The sequence below is a fragment of the Chrysoperla carnea genome, chromosome 2 (genome assembly GCF_905475395.1).
Source record: "Chrysoperla carnea chromosome 2, inChrCarn1.1, whole genome shotgun sequence".
NCBI lineage: Eukaryota > Metazoa > Arthropoda > Insecta > Neuroptera > Chrysopidae > Chrysoperla > Chrysoperla carnea.
In genome coordinates this window covers 73,824,015-73,844,369 of record NC_058338.1, presented here as the reverse complement: position 1 = coordinate 73,844,369, position 20,355 = coordinate 73,824,015, and the positions used below count along the sequence as shown (strand labels likewise).

The 20,355-nt window shown below is 30.2% G+C and overlaps 1 protein-coding gene across 1 annotated transcript in view; it reads right to left on the bottom strand.

Moving 5' to 3' along the window:
• LOC123294251 (LIM/homeobox protein Lhx1-like) overlaps positions 1 to 20,355 on the bottom strand; it is a 320,182-nt gene that overhangs the window by 147,395 nt on the left and 152,432 nt on the right. Inside the window, exons 3-4 of the mRNA XM_044875370.1 lie at positions 13,629 to 14,024; positions 11,437 to 11,562 (exon numbers count right to left, since the gene is read on the bottom strand). Of these exons, the coding sequence (XP_044731305.1) occupies positions 11,437 to 11,562; positions 13,629 to 14,024 (522 nt within the window). The remainder of the gene's footprint in view (positions 1 to 11,436; positions 11,563 to 13,628; positions 14,025 to 20,355) is intronic.

Sequence of the window (20,355 nt, the reverse complement as noted above, 5' to 3'; positions counted from 1 at the left end):
TGAAGTGAACAATAACAAAATATATTTTTATTTTAAGCTAAGAAAATGATTTTATGAAAACAGGTTTAAATTGATGTGATTTACAAATTTGAAATTTGTAGGATGACGGCATTACTGTTAGCTTGGGTGCTTGAAAAGGATTTATAAACAATTTGATTTTCTGTTTTTCAGACATATAATAGTTTTACCTGCCACTCATCCTGAAATGATTCATAGTTTATATAGAATAGTTGAAACTAGATGTAGGTACTATTGGTATTGTTTTCGACTAAATATCATATGTTATAGTTATTATATATATATGTATATTTGATTATATGCAAATATTATTGAATTATGAGGTTAAAGATTAGATCGCAAAGGCTAAAAAAATTCAAGAAGAGGTGAGCTACTCAGAAAAACCAATACTCCGGTACTGGATAACTTTCGCTGAACGCAAAAATTGGTGGTGATAGGAATCGTAAAATAACCAATCTACTTTGGTTTAAGAATCGTTTGTACAAAATAAACTGAGAATAATTAAAGGGTCAGTCTTATCTAAAGTGATCATATTTTTCTTAACTATGTTAAGAAAATGGTAAGTAATTTTACTTACCATTTTCGAGTCATTATTCAAACTCGACCCGTGTAGAATTCTGCAGTGCATTCCCGTGGTAAACAGGTTAGAGAAATAATTTAGGTAAAAGTGATATAAAATATCAATAGTAGTTTACCTTATTTTTATTTATAGTCAATTTTATTACAGATATAATATTAATCCAGTCAAAATAAACATTTGACTTAGGAAAAATTCGCATAGAACTGAAAATTGCCAGAGACGTTAAATACATCATTATAAATGAAATATCAAAAATCCCCTTCGATCCTACTTCTGCAAAAAATTTTATTCAAGGTCAAAAGTATAAAATTAAGGTTTTTTCCATTTTTCTCGAAAACAGTAAGTATTATCGTAAAAATAGGTCGGACAAAAGTTGTAGATCATACAATTATCTACAAAAATGGTCCAGTTACTTTTTCTTTTACGACTCACCATTCGTGAGATATCGCGGTTTTAATCTTTAGAAAATTCATATTCATCAATTATTTCTTCGTCTTCATTCTCTTCTTCTTGGAGAATTTCTGTTCGCTGTTCTAAGAAAAGGGATGCATCAATTGTCTCTTCATTAATATCATAAATATCTTCATCTGTTGTATTTGTTTCAATATTGGAGCAAGTCTGACCATGACAATTGATGCATACTGGCGAACAAAATAATCCTACTTTTTGACAGCCACAATTCTTACTACAATCCGTCTTGCATTTACAAAAAATAGTATTAAGTAGTTTTTCTGGAGCAGGCGGGAGTAAAGTTTTAATTGGCTCCAAATAGTTGTCTGTTAATTTCCAACCCCATTCTTCTGGGTCCAGCTCATTGCCTAGCCACACTTGAACTTGATAATACACACGATACAAGTGTTGAAAGGCAGAAGCAGATGTTGGAGGCAGACAAGACAACTGTACTGTTTTATTGTTCCATGCAGATTTTACAAACTTTAAATATCTGTATTTGTCTATGGAATCAATTTTTTTTGGAGCACCATACATTGCAAGAAGAAAACGAGTTCCATTTGTAACGATGTCGTGTGGAGAAGAGTCAATCTTTGTGAATACTTCTGCGCAATGAATTAAATCATTACGTTTTTCAAACAATTTAAATACTGATGTTTTACCTCTTTTAAAAATGGCTGATGTAGTATCGCAACCAGTTATTGCATGTAAAAATAAAATATGAGCTTGACATTTCGGATATGCAGTCAGACTTTGTGATGAATATATTGTTGATTGTACTTGAGCTTTCCCAGGTTTTAAAAAGTAAATCATTTGATCATTTGGAGTCCGTGCAGTCAGTAATATCAACAAATCAACATCTTCCCCAACAACGACAGTTGTATTTGAACTTTTCCATTGTTCTATTGCTGTTTCAATAATAAGGACATCAGCATCATTATCAGCTTGTTTTATTGAAATACCAGCAGCTGTAAATTCTTCACATAGCATTAAAATGAAGCGAGACTTATTGTGAGTATTTGCAAGAAATTGTTGTTGGTTTGTTGGAACTTTCATATGTCGATCAAAAACGATATCAACAGATGAAGATGTTTTTGTAGTCCGACGACGTTGTTCTGCAGCTTTAATATTTTTCGTATGATTAGTATAGCCGTCAAATACAATCGTACTGTTATGACCAAAATGTCTTTGTACATACTGCACATATTTTTCAAAAATAGAATGAAATGGTTCATCTTTATCCCACACAACACGGTGTAATAGATACCCTCCATCGATGATGTAGATAGCATTTGTGTTATCAATTTCGGAGTTTAAACATTCAAAGCAATTATAAAGAGCCGACTTCATAGTTTTACGCATTCCCACTTCATCAAACAGTGATAATGGGTAAGGAGCTAATTCATATGCGAAGAATGTTTCAAGTTCATCTTCGAATGTCTTAGTAATGCTCATGCGTTGAAATAACAATACAGGGTCTATAGGCACCTTTTCATCATGTACCTTTATGACGCTACTTGCATTTAAAAGAGGAAGTACTCTATCACCGCGTTTTAATTTAATATTATTAAACGTTTGGCCAGTCATTTTGCTTATAGAAGCAAGTCCAACTGCACGAGCATTATGACAATTAATTTTCTCATCGCCAACGACTCCGCTAGCAATAGACATAATTTTTGGAATTATAGGAAACGGATCATGTAATAAGAGCCACTCCATAAGTTTATTAATATCTTCAATATCTCTCTTTACACGAGAATCGCTTGCATCCACATGCTGGTCTGTTGTGTCCATTCTAACATTTGCGAGATATTCCAATCCTTCACACACAGTATTCATCGTATGCATGCCATAAACCCATTTACTAATGACACTTTCTTGCGTACTTCTCCCTCGAGCAACACCTCCATCTGTTTTCATACACTTCATCATCGATTGTTCAATCACCATATCCGTCGAAGTTCCACAATTTAATTTATTAGAACGTCTAATAGTGAAAAATCCTTCAATAAACCTATGATAAACACTAGGATCCATCAAGTTCTCTAATTGCATCATATCTTGTAGATATAAATGCGCAGATTTGGCATAATTAAAATGTCCTGACGCATGAAGATAAGGAAGCATTTCTTTAACGCAATTCAAATGAGCTCGCCAATCACCCATACGTTCAGCTCTTATAAATTCCTTTGCAATAGACACCATATGAAAATATTGTATCCATAGTTTTGCTGTAGGTCCTCGTTCTCCGTGCTCCTGTAGTTTTACTGACAGTATAGTCTTATATTTTAAAATCCTCATTTAATTTATACAAGTTTTATTGACGTATACAAGCTGCATTTTAGTGCATATTATGTAAAATATGAATTTTCTAATGATTAAAACCGCGATATCTCACGAATGGTGAGTCGTAAAAGAAAAAGTGACTGGACCATTTTTGTAGAGAATTGTATGATCTACAACTTTTGTCCGACCTATTTTTACGATAATACTTACTGTTTTCGAGAAAAATGGAAAAAACCTTAATTTTATACTTTTGACCTTGAATAAAATTTTTTGCAGAAGTAGGATCGAAGGGGATTTTTGATATTTCATTTATAATGATGTATTTAACGTCTCTGGCAATTTTCAGCTCTATGCGAATTTTTCCTAAGTTATGACTTATTTTTTTTTATTTTGACTGGATTATATACAAGTTACATACTGAGCAAAATTAAAGCCATCCAATGATTTCTTCATTATCCAGCACAATAAGCTTTAAAGTGAGAGGGAAATAATGGAATTTGTGTAAAAGCGCTCGATCAGTATTGCTGATATTCACTCTTTGAGATTTTGCTGCCGATTCTAGATAAATTTGGAAAATTTTTTCATCATAATTTTGAACGTCAGTTTCCCATCAACTGACACAGTAAAAGTGTATTGTTTGTTTATTCTCATCGCATGATCTCAATAGTACCTTTTGTGATGCACAAATTTCAAGGTTGCTTCGAACAATACAGTTTCCTGAAATATCTCCAGTGGTCTTGAAAATAAGCTTCTTCATATGTTTAATTAGTTCCCTAGTTATACTCTATCTTCGACCATGAAGCAATAACACAATCATCTCGATCCTGTCACATCCTCCTTGCATTTTGTTTGCAATTTCATCGATAATATTCTTGGTGTTTCCGTGTAAGTAAATAAATGTAGGCCTTGAAGATATTCTAGGATATCTATTTGTAATATGTTTACTAATTACACAAGTTAGGTTTATGTTTCATGTTTATAATATTATATATACATAAATACACAACATAGGTCACTATAAATGTATTTGGAATGTGATATGGTCAGTAGTCAGTTAACAGTCATAGGGGATTCCAATGACATGGTGTATAGTTTAATTAATAAACACAGCACGGCGCTGGCTGTGTTACCCAATAATTAGTAACAGACCATTGTTTGTTAACAGTAGCGCGCTTTTGTTGTTTAACTAGGTATGTGTGGAACATATGTGGGGATATAATCTGTATATACTGAATGGTCTTTAAATATATCATACTAAATTTTTGTATTTAAAAAAAATAATTATTCTTTAGTTTCGGCCCAAATAAACAGATTCGATCAAGACGCTTACTATTGATTGAAGCTTTTAATTAGAGTATTACCATTTAATTGCAGCTTTGAGGGATTTTGACTACCCTCTGTTGGAAATTCTTTAAACTTTCTTAATTCTTGGTTTTGAACCATTTAAAATTTGCAAGGAAACTCGCATTTATTTCGACGTCTTCCACCGTCTTTTAAACAATTATGTAATTCCTAATTCCTAAGTACGGGTCTTCTGTGAGCACTTATGTGCTCATCAGTAAAATCGGAAGCACGATTATTATCCCTCTTTTGACTGATCGTTTGCCAATCTTTTACAAAAGATTCCCGTACCATTCTGTAAATGTAAGCCTTGCGATTTGACCAGATCACATCAATGATGCAAAAATATACTGAAAATTGCATCATTGCTGTCAGAATAAATTATGATTTTCTCGATGGATCTACCATTGATGAATCTAATAGCCTCTGTTTTGCAAATACTTTTTTCTTTTGCATATTGCAACTGGATCAGGAGACTTTATTTTATTCTTTGACTAGATCTTGACTCTATCTAGTTTGATTTTAGTCATCAACTTCTGTTCGAATGTGAACCAGCAATATAATGGTATCAAAAAAATTAAAAAGAAGTTTTATGAAATTTATCCTAGTTTGACATCTTTTGTTAAAGGCCACTCTGAATACACAAGTGATGGGAGGTTATTTAACTGTTTAGATATCTAGTTCACAGGATGAATGCAAAACTTGTTTTGTTATCATACCGTTAGTTTGGTATGGCATTTAGGCAAAATTATTTCATAAATACTTTGTTTTTATACAAATCAACTTCATTTCATATAAATTTTCAAAACTTTTTCTTGAATACATATTTCAAACAATATAAAATATAAATTGTTGATATTATAATACAACAAGAGGTTATTATCCAATTATCCATGTTAATTGTTTGAATATCATACATATACACTTTGCTTTTTTTACGGTCAATGTTTACCGTATCTGCCTGTAAGTAAGGTATTACAGAAGGCACTCCATATAGAGTCAGATCTTTTGACTACTTCCCATCAGCGATTTCGAAACAGGGTCAAGCCTCGGAGAACCTTATATTCAACCTTAAAAGAGCGAAAAATCGACTCAAAAAATTGGTTAGATATCAATGATTTTAGCTTTGCATCTGTTTTCTTCCCAGCTAGATGTTTCTAAGATAAAATACATCTGGTGTCTGTACTTTCTTGATGATGATATCATTTATAATAGTGTGTAATTCAGATATTGCCATAATAATAATCTTCATAAATTATTGCCGGAAGTTTATGGGAATTTTTTTCATCTGTTAAGACGCAATTGAGCGACTGAGTGTGCAAATTACGAACAGTCAAATTATTTCTCTTAATGCTCATCCTACAAAATGGATTGAAACAACCAAAAGACAAAAGAAATTGTTAAAAAAGAATATTTGATGTAATTTTTTACCGTTATTGCTTTAATGATATTTGGGATATAATTCAAGCACTCACGAACTTACGTTTTGGACGCCCTTAAAATACGAAATTTCTACATTGTCTATTTTTAACCCTCGAACTAAAAAAAAGTGTGTTATAAGTTTGACCGCTATGTGTGTGTGTCTTTGTGTTTGTCTGTTTGTGGCATCGTAGCGCCTGAACGGATGAACCGATTTCAATTTTTTTGGTTTCAGTTGAAAGGTAATTTAACGCAGAGTGTTCTTAGCTAATCAAGTGCAAGCCTAGGTTTCCGCACCCAAAAAAACGAAAAAATAGGCGATGCTCTTCAAAATCGATTCAGTTTGGAAAAGTCATGACATATAAGTAACTAGCTGGGAACTACCCGCTTTGCTGGGCAACATCCCCACTTGCACCTCTCCCCCACATTTCCTTGCGTTGGATAACAGTTTTGTAATGTACACGTTATGCTCTTTTATTTGATACCCCACTTAGGTATATTTGTAAATATTCGATATTTCCTTCCCACTTTCTCGCTACACCTTTCTACCCTCCGAAGGTTACAAAAATTTCTAAATGTAATTTAAAACATTCTGACCAAGTTTTGAACTATTAAAAGCCATAATTGAAAAATATGAATTTTTTATTCATGAACACCCCCGCAACCCCCCTTGTTGGTGGAATTTCGTAAAATCCGTTCTTAGCTGACCTCTACTTGGCAAAAGGAATATTCCTGCCAAATTTCAAGTCTCTAGGTCTTATAGTTCCAGAGATATCGTGATGAGTGACTATCTATATCTATAGAAAGTCTCCTATATATTTATAGATTACAATGGAAATGAATGGTCAAATAAACCTGGTTTAATTCATTTCGAAAAGTGAAATGGTAAAATAATTAGGTAGTTCAAAACAATAATTCAAAAGAACAAGGTCAACTCAAATATTTCAATTAAAATATCCATTCCAAAAATTTGTCCCAAAAAATGATAGCTCCCTAAGTATCCTTTTCATCTCATCTGATGTCCTCGACCATCACTTTGATATTGATTTAAGAAGGAGTGCTATAAATTTAAAGTGTTTATCTGTGTGTCTGTGTGTTTCTCAGTGGCATCGTAGCCCCTAAACGGTCGAACCGCCTTATTTGAGAATATTTTATAGCTAAGTTTCCAAAAATCGGTTTATAAGAAATAAATTGTATTTGTCGGGGTTTTTTTAAATTTTGTAAATTTCACTTGTTATAATTTTTAATTTAGCAGATTGTTGAATACAATAAAATATTTTATAAATAACTACATTCTCGATCCCAAACAATAATAATATTATTATTACACATTGGAATGGCATAAATTATAATATTTTATCGAACCGTACCTACCTACATAGATAGATATAATAAATAGCACAGAATAGATATTTTAGTAAAATATTACAATTAATTTATTTATTCATTATTTATAATTAATAATAAAATGATATTTATAATATTTAAACAAACATATATAATAACATACATATTTTACATACATTATTTTATATTTGTTGAATTACATATTAAATTGTAAATTTATTAGTTACACATATTTATTTAAATGATTGTTTGTTAAATATTTGTTGAATTTTGAATATTATTTAAATATAAATATTACCTATTATCGTATTTTATTTTATAAACAGGTTGTTTTGAAAAATAATATTCAGATAATAAGACTTTAGGCAGTACTATCGGTAATAGACTTTGCATTAAAAATTTAATGAAACTTGGCATGGTCCATTATTATATCATAATTAACCAGTGAAATTTTTAAGGGCCTTCAGAGAACTGAAAATCGTCCAGTTTTGTGAAATAAAATAAAATCTGTGATTTCCCATAAGGATCAATGTTAAAATATATTTTTTTCAATTCTCTGAAGGCCCCTAAAAATTTAACTGGTTAATTATGATATAATAATGGACAACTATGCCAAGTTTCATTAAATTCTGAATGCAAAGTCTATTACCTATAGTACTATACCAGAAAGGTAGTTTCCATCATCAATCCTCAAATGGGAAATACCAGACTTGACGATGAAATGGTTGGAATTGGCGAACCTTTCCGTGTTATTTCCTTGCCTTTGGTTAAAAAGCAAATCTTGGCTTGCCAGTTATTGCAAAAATAGGCTTTTGAACCAAATGCTGTGTTACTGTATATTAGTTTATGTTTTCTGTTGTTGAAAAAGTTTAAATAATGGTTGTGAGAGTGAAGACACCCAATTTACAGCAAGTACACAGAATGTTCGATTTACATATATGCATATAAATATCACGTGTATGACAGAATACATGCGTTAAGCAATGCATCTAAGTGAGAACATATATATGCATCGAGATAGTTGTAAGACGCTTGGATAGTGGGAGTTTCTTAGTTGAATAGGTGAACTACAACAGATAATCCACGATACAAGTAACTTTTGCAATTTCATATAACACCTATAATACATCTTACTTAGATGCAGTCGCATATACTCTGTCATACTCGTGATATTTATATGCCTAGATGTAAATCGAGCATTCTGTATACTCTATTACAAAGTAAAAATAAACTTACTGTATTCAAATGAACGCGTTTGTTTGGCGGTTTATGATATTATAACAAGAGTCATTGAATGCTTAGGAATTTTCTGTTTTACGAAAATAATTATCTGGTATCATATAAAGAACTGTTTAGTTTAATCGCTTTTTCGTCAAAACAAGAAAAAAAGCCTTGAAATAGGACTACATTTTTTTAAATGGGGCTTTGTACTATTTCTACTTTTAGCAGTTTTTAATCGTCCCGTCTTTTTTTATATTGTCAATTATGACTGGTCGAATAAAGTAATAAAAATTAATTTAAGTTAAAAAATAGAAGGGCCTATGATTCGCATTTCAGGAGTAAGAATGTTTTCCCCGATTAAAGTGTATAAAGCTTCGAAGAATCGAGTACCCTCGTTTTTGTCTCGCACTCGTTTCTCCTTCTTCTAGAATATTTTCGTCTGTTCTTAAAAATTTATTGAAAATCATGATTTTTATTACCATTAGATAGGTTTTTCTACAGATGCAATTGATCGTTTTTAATGATAATTATTTCTACAAAGTATACTCACTGTCAGAAAAAATGCCACAGTTAAAACATTCTAAGCGTACACATCATATGTTTTGTTATAATAGTAACACTTAGAATGTTTTAAAACGAGCATTTTCTCTGACATTTAGTATACGTAAGTAAGTTCCATTTTTACCCGTAAGTAAAAAAGATTTTTCCATACATAAAAATATTCCAACTTATCTTACTCCTTAAGGTTTAGTTAAGATATCTCATATCAAAGTTCATCATGTCACTTTATCTAATGTAGATGCTCTACAAATATACGTATCAGAAAATTTTCAATGGACTATAATCAATGGTGGATTCAATGGACTATAATCCTGAAATTAGGAATAAAAAACATCGATGAACTATTCGTGAAGTGGGTGAAATTTTGATATAATTGAATTCAACAAAAATAATCCTGGTCTCTTTAAATAATCAGTTTTATTATTTTAATGTAATTTCATCATCAATTTTTCGTTCATCAAAACGAAATTTATCTTTTTGAACAAAAACAACTTAAACCAAAAAACATTTGTGTTCACTAAATTTACTTAACATTAAGGCAATTCACGTAAAACAAAAAACAGACAAACTTTTCCGTCAGTTCAGGGCCGGATTAATCCTCAACGGGGCCCTAGGCAATCATCAATTTGGGGGCCCTTTTTTCACGCCCGTTCCCTTCTTTTTTCGATTAAAAAATACAAACTTAATCTGACTCAATGCAAAGTATACCTAACATCTCGAATCGCTCTTGTCGCGTTGTAGCTCTTTCAGCAGCTTTGATTTTTTTTTAATTGCGAGAAGGATCGTTCGGCAGAACAATTTGTGATCATTAATGTTAAAAAAATCCGAAGAGCTATTTCTGTGTTAGGAAATACATCGGCTAATTGATCTTCCATTAGAATCTTATACAAATGACTATAAGTTTTGTCAAAGTAGTCGGAAATGTCCTTTTTAGGAACTTTGTCTAGTTCGTCGGTCGTCGCCTTTTGAATGCGGCCAATTGAGTTTTATTTATTTGAGTAAAATTAATTTTCAGTTCTGATTATATTTCCTTTCACTCTCTAGAATTTTATGTTTGTAAGAAAATTTTAGAAGTCTTTTTCATTTTTTGGGGGCCCCCTAAAATCGGGGGCCCCAGGCAACTGCCTTTTCTGCCTACTTGTTAATCCGGCCCTGCGTCAGTTTGTTTTTCACAACAACAAGAAAATAATATACAATTCAATGCATGCACTGACTTGTTTATGTTGACTTGCTTTCATAGGTTTTCTCAACCGTTAATAACAAACTTTTAATTCCTAAATAATTGTCATCATCAAAATGATATTTATTATTATCATGGTCCTGGAGTATTCTTTCTTTATCCTTAATTATTAATGCAGAACAATAAACTAACTTATTATGAGAGCAAGATCATATTTATTTATATAAGTTTTTGAAACATCTGCTTTTGTTAGAACGTTTCCTTATTTTGAAAAGAAAAACTTTGTTATTGTATCATAAGCTTATACAAGTTATTACAGGGTCCTCTTTGAGCTTACAATTTTTGGCGAGAGATTTTTTATTGATGTATACCTACTTAAATGGATACAACACAAACAATATCCATACCAGATTATTTAAAAAAATGCCACGTACTGCAAAAAAAGGACAATAATTGTTTTTTTATATAATGTTTTATTTGTATATAATATTTGTATTAATTACTTCCCTTAGAGCTATGAACTGACTTAGAACGAGCTTTAATTTTTCACATGGAAATTATTCAATTTATTTATTTTAAAACTGTGTATTTTAAAACAGTTTTTTAAACTCTTGAAATTTGTTTGATTAATTTTGATTTTTTACTTTTTGGTCAATTTAAAGATCTTTTAATTAAATTCAGAAGAATTTCTGAAATTTTTGAAATGACACTTAAATGAATTCCTTCAGTGGTAAATCATAACAAATACGCCATAACAATAGGCTTCCTGTTCTTTTTGAGTCTAATGTAATAGAAAAGAGCTGAATACGAGGAAAATAATAAAGCGATTTAGTTGGTTATTGGAGTATAATTGTACGGATCTCACAAAACTATCTGTAAACAAGATCCATGAAAGAAGACCTGTAGAAAAAATTAAACACTTTCTAAGTGAATAAAACTTCAAATCCGACAAAGTACTTAGTTCAAATTATAGAATACAACTAAGGATAAATTAATTTTTTTGGATTTTTTGGAAATTAGATTTTTCACTTACCTATGATTGCATTGTTGACACGCAAAACATTCTAAATGATAAACATTATTTCGTGCACGCATCACCATTTCAAACGCTGGTATGACTTTATTACAAGCTGCGCAATAACCAGTATTTCCGAATAACCTAAGGTAAAAAAAATGTTTTATTAAAATACAATATATAGTTCCTTTTTCAATATAATTTGTTTATTTACATATATCTAGTTTGGTGTTAACTTTTTATAGCAGAAACGCAAACTAAAAATGTCAAAAATGTTTTCTAGATAGTAAAGCTTCCTATCTCGTATATGTTTAATATCAAAAACTTTGAAAATTTATAGCAGTAGAAAAGGTTAATGGACCTAAAATTTTGTTAACAGTATTATCTTGTTGAAAACTTTCCTTGAAAATTTTCGTGCAAAACTACTTATGGTCGCATGTCGTGATATAACTTTCGGATTATTTTAAGGTAGTTCCTCCGCGACAGTCCAGTCAAAAAGTTTTGGACTAATACTATCATTCAGTGCATTAACTGTGCTATGACTATTATACATATACCATATATTATTTTCACAAGACTGTAGTTACACACTAATTTATCTCGTTTACGTTAACCATTAGTTTCTATATCCTTTCCACAAAAAAACATCGCTAAAACGAGTTATTTATTTAAGTTTTTATCGAAACTATATGGTAAATAATTTTTATTGTTTTTTATATATTTTCTAAATATAGTATTCTACATTATATTAGTTTTTCATAGAGATGGTGAACGTCATTCATTGATAAATAAATATAATATTTGTAAATTTGTGTATTTTTATACGCTTCTCCCATGTACACGTACAAATTGCGTCACTTTTAATTGCTAATATCTCATGTATGGCATGGTAAATCATCTTCTAATTTTAACAGCATGTATATTATGAATTAAATATTTTATATTCTGAGTTTTGAGAAATTCTTGAAATATCACTTTCGTGTAGGTACTACCTTAACGTATTTTCGAACCAAAATTTTTGTCATTTCATAGAAATATACACTTCCTCTTTTTGTAAAATTGAATCAAAGAAAACATATGAAAATAGATAAACTTGCTTTATAGTAGGTACCTATATATAATATGATAAAATATAATATATAAAAGTTATCATTTGTTTGAAGAGTATCGGATGTCAGTTATATCTCTTGTCACATCCGGTCAAAAAGTTATTATATATAACATAATAAATTGTAGAGGTATGTTGTTTAAATCAAAAATAATATTTTATTAAATAAATAAAGCTATTTTTTATAAACAAGATAATAAATTTTACCCATTCGTAAAAAAATAAAAGTTCGTCAAGTTTCTAGGCAAAAAGTTTTTTGAAATTTTACGCAATGCTGGAAATCAGACAGATTTAAGTATGGAGCGAATATCTGATTTTATACCTGCATATATCAATTTTTCACGGTTATTATTGTTTTTTAATTTTATTCATTATCATTATAGTATATATTATCATATATCTCCAAGGATGTTGGAGGATGTTTAATTAAGCCAACACATGTCACTTTGATAAATGAAATAAAAAGTAAAACATGTGAGTGCAATGAAAAGGTTTTGAAAATATCACTTGAATAAAATAATACAAAACCTCTTACACTTGGATTCAACGGCCAATAGTCATAGGAGGTGATAATGAATATTAAATTTTACATTAAATATACAGGGTGGGCCATTAAATATATTATGACTAATAGCTCATTTTGTAGTTTATTAAGCTAAGAATAATTTAAACAAGAGTGAGTTTGATGGGGGCATAATGTTCTGACATCAGATTCGACCTAGTTCTCCGGGTAGCTTTAATAGTCAATTTTGATCCTAAAATGTAATGGATAAAATAACACTTAAAATTAGAAAACTGATCCTCATAAAAATAGTAACATTTATATTTAAAATATTTTATCAAAAATCGTCAGCTATTGGAATCTTTTTCGAAGTTAATCTGATAATATACTCAATTTTTTCAGAATTCTGCTTCCTTTATTCTCGACGATTTATTTCCAGTTTTAGCCCTTTAGTTATAGGGCTTCGGTCAAAAGGTTATTGAATGTTTTCGATTTATGCATGCTCAAAAAAACATAATCTTAGTCTTTGCAAACTCGTTTTCAGAACACTTCTGCAAAACACTTAAGGCAAATTAAAACTACGATTATTCTAAAACTTACCTTAAATAATCTCGTTTACATAATATAAGATTTGCTTTCGTATATAACGTAGACCCAACTTCACCTAATCGACAATCACAACATCCACATTTTAAACAATCTTCATGCCAAAATAAGTCCAATGCACGCAATAAAAAGCGTTCTGTAATTGGTTTACCACATCCAGCACACTCTTGCTGACCATTATTGTTATTTTGTGATGCGCCACTGGAATGGTGATGACCAGTACTAACACCTCCGGGTGTATTACTGTTTTGTGAAGGGACACCATTATTATTTGGACCATTTTGTTGTACATTTGGACCGACATTAGGTAATAAACCACTTGAAGCCATGTTTGATTTATTCGTTAAATCTGTTTTAGTGACATCCATTGTCATTTTTTGCTTGGATTCACTGAAAGCATAAAATAAAAAAGTTTTAGGAATTTCTATAAAAAATCGGTTAAAATAATTATTTTTACAGAAAATTTAACTCTGTTTGTTGTCTAATTAAGTCTGCCTATCTTTATACCTGTTTACGTTCTTTTTACTGCTAAGCTAGTGGAACGCTTTCGGTAATTTTCTCCTCGGGGATAAGATTAAAGACTGTTCCTGAAAAAAATTCAGCTAGCGCAATTCACAAAAGTTGTTTATACTGTTTTGGGTGATTTTGCACACTAAAAAGTCATTGCAATAGTTAAATCGAAAAATTGTCAGAGCGTTGCCCGCGTTGATAGTAGAAATAATTCGTACTTATTAAAATCAGAAGAAGACCCGAGCTCAGTAGTTACAATTTAAATTACCAGATGGCAATACTTAAATAAAAAATATTCAAATTCAAATAAGATAAATCCCACCACCTGGCGATAAAAATTTGAACTATTAAAAAGGAAGTGGACCGCTCTGTTAGTAGTTCCAATTTAGACCACCTGTTTACTTTCCATTTATCAATAGCAGAACTACATTGAGAAGAAAATTTTGTAGAATAGAAAAACCGAAAGCTATTTTTTGTGTGCAATAAAAATGATTATTTATATTTTATAAACATTTTAACAGACAAAAAAAGAGTCGCAAATAATGTTATGAAATTTTATAACTTATTTATTCAGAAATAAAATAATTTATTTTCTCCGAAAAGATAAATAATTTGGTTAGATAGAATCAAGCTGGCGCGTTATTGCAATTTGTTACAAATGTCAGTTAGTGGTTTAGTTAGCGGTCTGTCTGATACATACTGAACTGAAGAAGAAAATATTTTGTACCATAAATAGTCCAGGTCGGATTGGCTTATGAGAATTATCAACTTTACCTATTTTCCTTTCCGATTCTGTTATTTGTGAAAATTTCCTGAGGGTAAAACAATATAAATATCAACAGTGACATAATTTTTTAAAGTTGTGAGTTTTTCATTAATAAAATTAGTATCTCATATTTTAGCATGCTAAAGATCTATAAAAGATAATTAATTAATTTATCATGATAAATTGGTTAAACATTGCTTAGAAAATTCTTCTTAGAGAAAAAAAACTTTTATGAACAAAGTTCCAAATAAAAAACTTTTAACAAAAAGAAAGTCGAATTCAAAAGAAAAACTTTTCCAAAATAAATTAATATACACTAAAAAATAAAAAAATAAAGAGTCGGTGTCAGTCAAGGAAACAACTCTGGCAGAACAGTTTGATACATTAGCTTGGCTGACACCGACTCCAAAAATAACAAAAATTTTAACTACATTATATTATCTTTATTTTTTTACTTTTTAGTGTAAAATTGAAACAGCAATAGCCTTTTCGTTGCAAAACTTTTTGTAAAAATTAGTTTATTTTATTCAGCACGAGTTTGTGTTTTACTTAAGTTTGTCCGTTTTGTGAAAAACCGGCATTATGTATATGGTTTACATGGAAAATTTAATACTATTTCCTATCAAATTTAAATAAGTGACTATATTAATTTTTTTCACAAATTCTAATGCAACAAGTTGTAATTATTCAATTGCTTTTTTATTGTATAACTTTAGTTTGACATTCATATTTGAAAATTATTTACAATTGAAAATTAGTTATAACAGCCTTCTTTCACACTTAATTTATCCACTGGAAGTATGGGTGCCGATTTTATTCTCCCTACCGTGACTACGCATAGAGTAAATTGACCACATTGACGCCAATGCGGTTCTCGCAAATCAACTGAACTAAATTAGCAGTAAACAAAACGAATAGTACCATATATTCTGAAATTTTTACTCTCAACAATATAAGCACCAACTTTTTAATTATGTCATAGGAGCTTTTTCTATTCCTACTCAGAGTTCATCATGTGCCAATGTGCCCTGGACTTATACCCTTCGTCTCAACCCCCTCATTTACCATATAACACGTAGTAAATTTATGCGATTGTTTGTATATCTTCTCGTCCTGACCACATAATGTTCCTATTCGTATATATATGTATAATATGTACACATTATCACAAGTGTAGGACAACAAGCTGTTGTGTTACTATTAACAACAAAATATATACTGAGAGAGAGTCGACGTCCGAGGCTTATCTAACTTCCGTTTGAGAAGTTTGTTGCTTGTTTATATATTCATTCGTAGCAGAACATTTTCTGTTTGTTTGTGAATTTTCTAAAATTATGAACAATAGACAATGTACAGATTGTTCAAGAAGTTTGAGACCATGACTCAATTTTAGAAAACAAGGGCCGGAAAATAAATGACCAAGGCAAAACCTGTAGGTTTTTGCTTGTACAAATAAATTGTGACCTTAGATATCACCTTAACCGTGACCATAAAAGTTACTTCTAGTTGATTTTTAAAATTGATTATTTATTCAGTTCTTCATTATAAGAATTATCCATAACCATAAAGGTCACTGCAAAGTATAAATTTTTAAAATTCAATAATTATTCAGTTCTTGATTATAAGATTCAGAACAAAAATTCGATGCGAAAGGTGACCTAAAAACGCCTCATTGTGAAATGCATTTAATTATCGATTCAGTAATTATTTTCTAAAACTTTTATAATGAATTCATACATCATGAATAACGTTGAAATGATCTTCATAGTCAAGGCAAGGCCAAATTTAAGGTCTCCATTATATTGTACGGGCCAAATTCTACAATTTTTGTCTCGGTAATTTTTTTCAATCAATATTTTCTGAAATTCAAGAGAGGTATCGAACATTTTGAATGACACTTATATTACATGATTCTCTCAAATACTTAACTTCATTTTTAGTTATTTTCCAATGGCATAGAATTCTAGAGACTACCAATCACTTTGCGCCAAACATTAATATTAAATTTTAACTAATGATAAAACAATTTCAGGACAAATGAACATCTGAAAAAAATAAGTAAATAAATGTTTTGATTTAAATGTTTCAGAAGTTTAAAAGAGTTTCCAAAAACATGTGAATTAAACGATTGTTAACATTTTTTACACCTGTAACCCAAACCTGGAAAAGACTTCGTTTACAACAAACTATTTCTCCTCATACAACTCACAAACAAAAACTGTACTGATTTTTGTACCTCAGTGACTCCACTAGACCAAACTTTTCCAGGATGATAAACACCAGTTAAGAATAAAGACCAGTTAAGAATAAAGACAGTTAAGAATAAAGATAAAAAAGGTCCACTTTTTGGGGAATGGTCTCCCTAAAAACCACCCTTGTGTTTGTTGAACTTCGTTTTGGGAATGTCACTGAATTTTATTACACTTTATGGTATAAGCTTCTTTTTAAGCTATTTTGAAAAGAAATTAATTTTCTTTAATTTTCAAATCTGATTTTGTACTCATTCCGGTCATAATATTAGACTATCAGCTCGTAACAGAAAAACATAATCAATTTCTTACAGTCTACCAATGATAGAGGACATATTATATACAGCCACGGTTACCAAAAATTTTAGCGATATATCAAAAATTTTTGTCGAAACAAGACAAAAGGGATTTAGGGGATGCTCAAAACTGATATTTTCGTGAGTTCAACATCGAATATTTTCTACATTTCCCTCACTTTGTACAACGAAGTTAAAAAGAATGCCATACGATGTGTGTATATTTCTTTTGTGCGAGATTTTCGTTATAAATATTCATCAAAACTTAATCAAATATAGATTTCGAAACACATCGAAATTGAATTAAGTATCAATTATTTTCAAATTGATCATACAAATAAAATTAACGTTAGTGTGTATAAAATACCAAGAACATGGAGAGATTCATTTCAAAAGTTACTGTGTAACTTTCAAGGAAAGGGTTTGAGAATGTAGACTTGTAGAGAGACACATATGAGGGTGTATGAGATTGTTTATGTATATATGGTATGACCACATCACAAACTTATGTTAAACATTTGTAAATTGTCGGATGCATCCGTGTATGATTTATTTCAAACAAAAACAAGAACAAACTTTTGAATTGGTCTCGAAACGAGCAAGTTAATACGTAATTTATAAGTAAATATATTATGTTATTAATATTATAAGATAGAAGGTAGGTACATGTTTGTAATTGGCGACTGATATATTATTCTTTTACGTGCTGTAGAAATTTTCTTTTTATCAATTGTATGTTTATTTGACTTTCGAAATTATTCGGTTGATTTGCGTTAAATTTTGCCATGATAATAATTACTATTAAAGATATACGAGCGCCAGGGAAATTTTGCATAAAAGGCTTGATTTTTTAAAAATTTGAAGTTGGACTAAGTCTAAATCAAATCCGAAAATTTTAGGAGTCGTTGCCCGATTTTTTAAATAAATAAATGACTTTACAAGTGGGCATATTTAACATTGAACTTATGGGAAAACGGTAGATGGGTGATATGTTTTCATGGATTGTTCAAAATTAGTCTATGGAAATTAAAAAAAAAACTATTTAAATTAAAGTTAAAACAATAATAAATTATTGAAAACAAAAAAGCCTCTGTGTCCGATTAATTAAGGATATATGAGCACGGCAGTGGGGACACAAATTAAAAATTATATATTTTCAATTTTGACAGAGTTATAACTTGAAAATATAAGACTAAGACTTTACTAAGAAGAATAAGAAGAATAATTTTTTTCGATATCTGGAGTAATTTTTAAAATATGGAAAATTGAAAATTTTGTATAATTATTTAGCTTCCGATATTTCGGAAACCAAGGCAGATATCGAAAAATTTCATTGTTACTTTTCGTTTTCATTCATGAAGTTATAACAAAATTCATCATCAAAGTTGAAAATAGGGTACAAATAATTTCAACCACAATACTAAACTTGCCTTGGCGCTCGTACTACCTTAGTTTGTCTTGATATGCCAGTAAATGAAAATTTTGAAATACAAAATGATTTCATTATCGCTGTGGATTCTACGGTTTCCAAGAAATTAGGCTTATGATTTGTAGATGGGTATTACTTAAACTTCAAAATAAGAAAAATTAAAATACTATAAATATTTGTAGGTTTACATATAACAAGTGCTTTAGTTGTCATTTGACCACAAATTTATAACCCGAGTATGCAAGAGGCAATTTGGCACGAGTTTCAGTAAATAGTTCATCCGTTCTGCACGATTTCCCCTGCAGTGATAATTGGTGAATCGAGTGCTAACAGTAAAATTGTAAATTTGCAATTAGACTGTAAGTCATTCCCGGACAACTCTCGAATTAGCAGCCGCTTCCGAGCATATGCTTTCGTACGAAGTACACAAGCTAATTTTTCTGAAATTGTAAAACAAAAGTGACTTTCAAGTAGCGTTTTAACGCCAGTGTGAATATGTTTACCTACTATTTTAAATGTTTATCGGATGAAACGGTACAGGAAAAATGCTTTAGGACGGGAAATTAACTTTTTCATTATATTATTTGTTTCATTCACTTGAAAGTGTTGTTATCAATTTCAGAAGAAATATATTTCAATTTTTTAAATTTTACATTAAGAGCAGTTACTATGCATTCCGTCTAGATTTTTGGTATTAAATAATCCAAAAATTGGATAATCCAAAAATTACCCAAATGCTGAGAAATTTTTGCGAAATATTAATTAATAATATAAATGGCAAGGAAATAAAATCAAATTGTTATACTTTAAACTAAACGGGCAACAAAATTTTTTTAGAATAGACTAGAATGATTGTTTAAAAGAATCTCACCGATTTATATTAATGCATTGATAGGCACTCCCGAAAGAGTTCCTACTTAATGAATATTCATATAAATTAGAATCACTTAAAATAGTACATGATTCCCCAAAAGAATTTTCACGGAATATATCAAAAAGTGAAATTCATAATATTATAGTTCGGTTAATAATTAAAATAATAATATATACATGAATCAAACAAAGTAAAGTTATGTGAGGTATTTTCTAGGTAGTCGACGTAAGATAAACACATATGAGGTAGAAATTTTGATGTTGTCTAATATTTGACATTTGTGAGACAAGAGTAAACCGTTTTTAGTTAACATTATGGTAAAGGTGGTTTAGTATTACATCATATATACCGCGACATAACAACGGAACAGTTAAATATCGAATACTTAACGTATATAAACCGTACATGTCTTCTTAAATGTTTGCCTGCCGTAGGCATATTAAAACCACAAAACAGTAGTGTAGTAGTTTAATGCTAAAAGAGACGATGTATGTATATCAGACACCCATTGATCTAGTTCACAAAGCCGCCACATACCAAAAACTTCTAGTTCACCTATATATAGAAATTTATTTACTCCAATCCCAAGAATCGAAA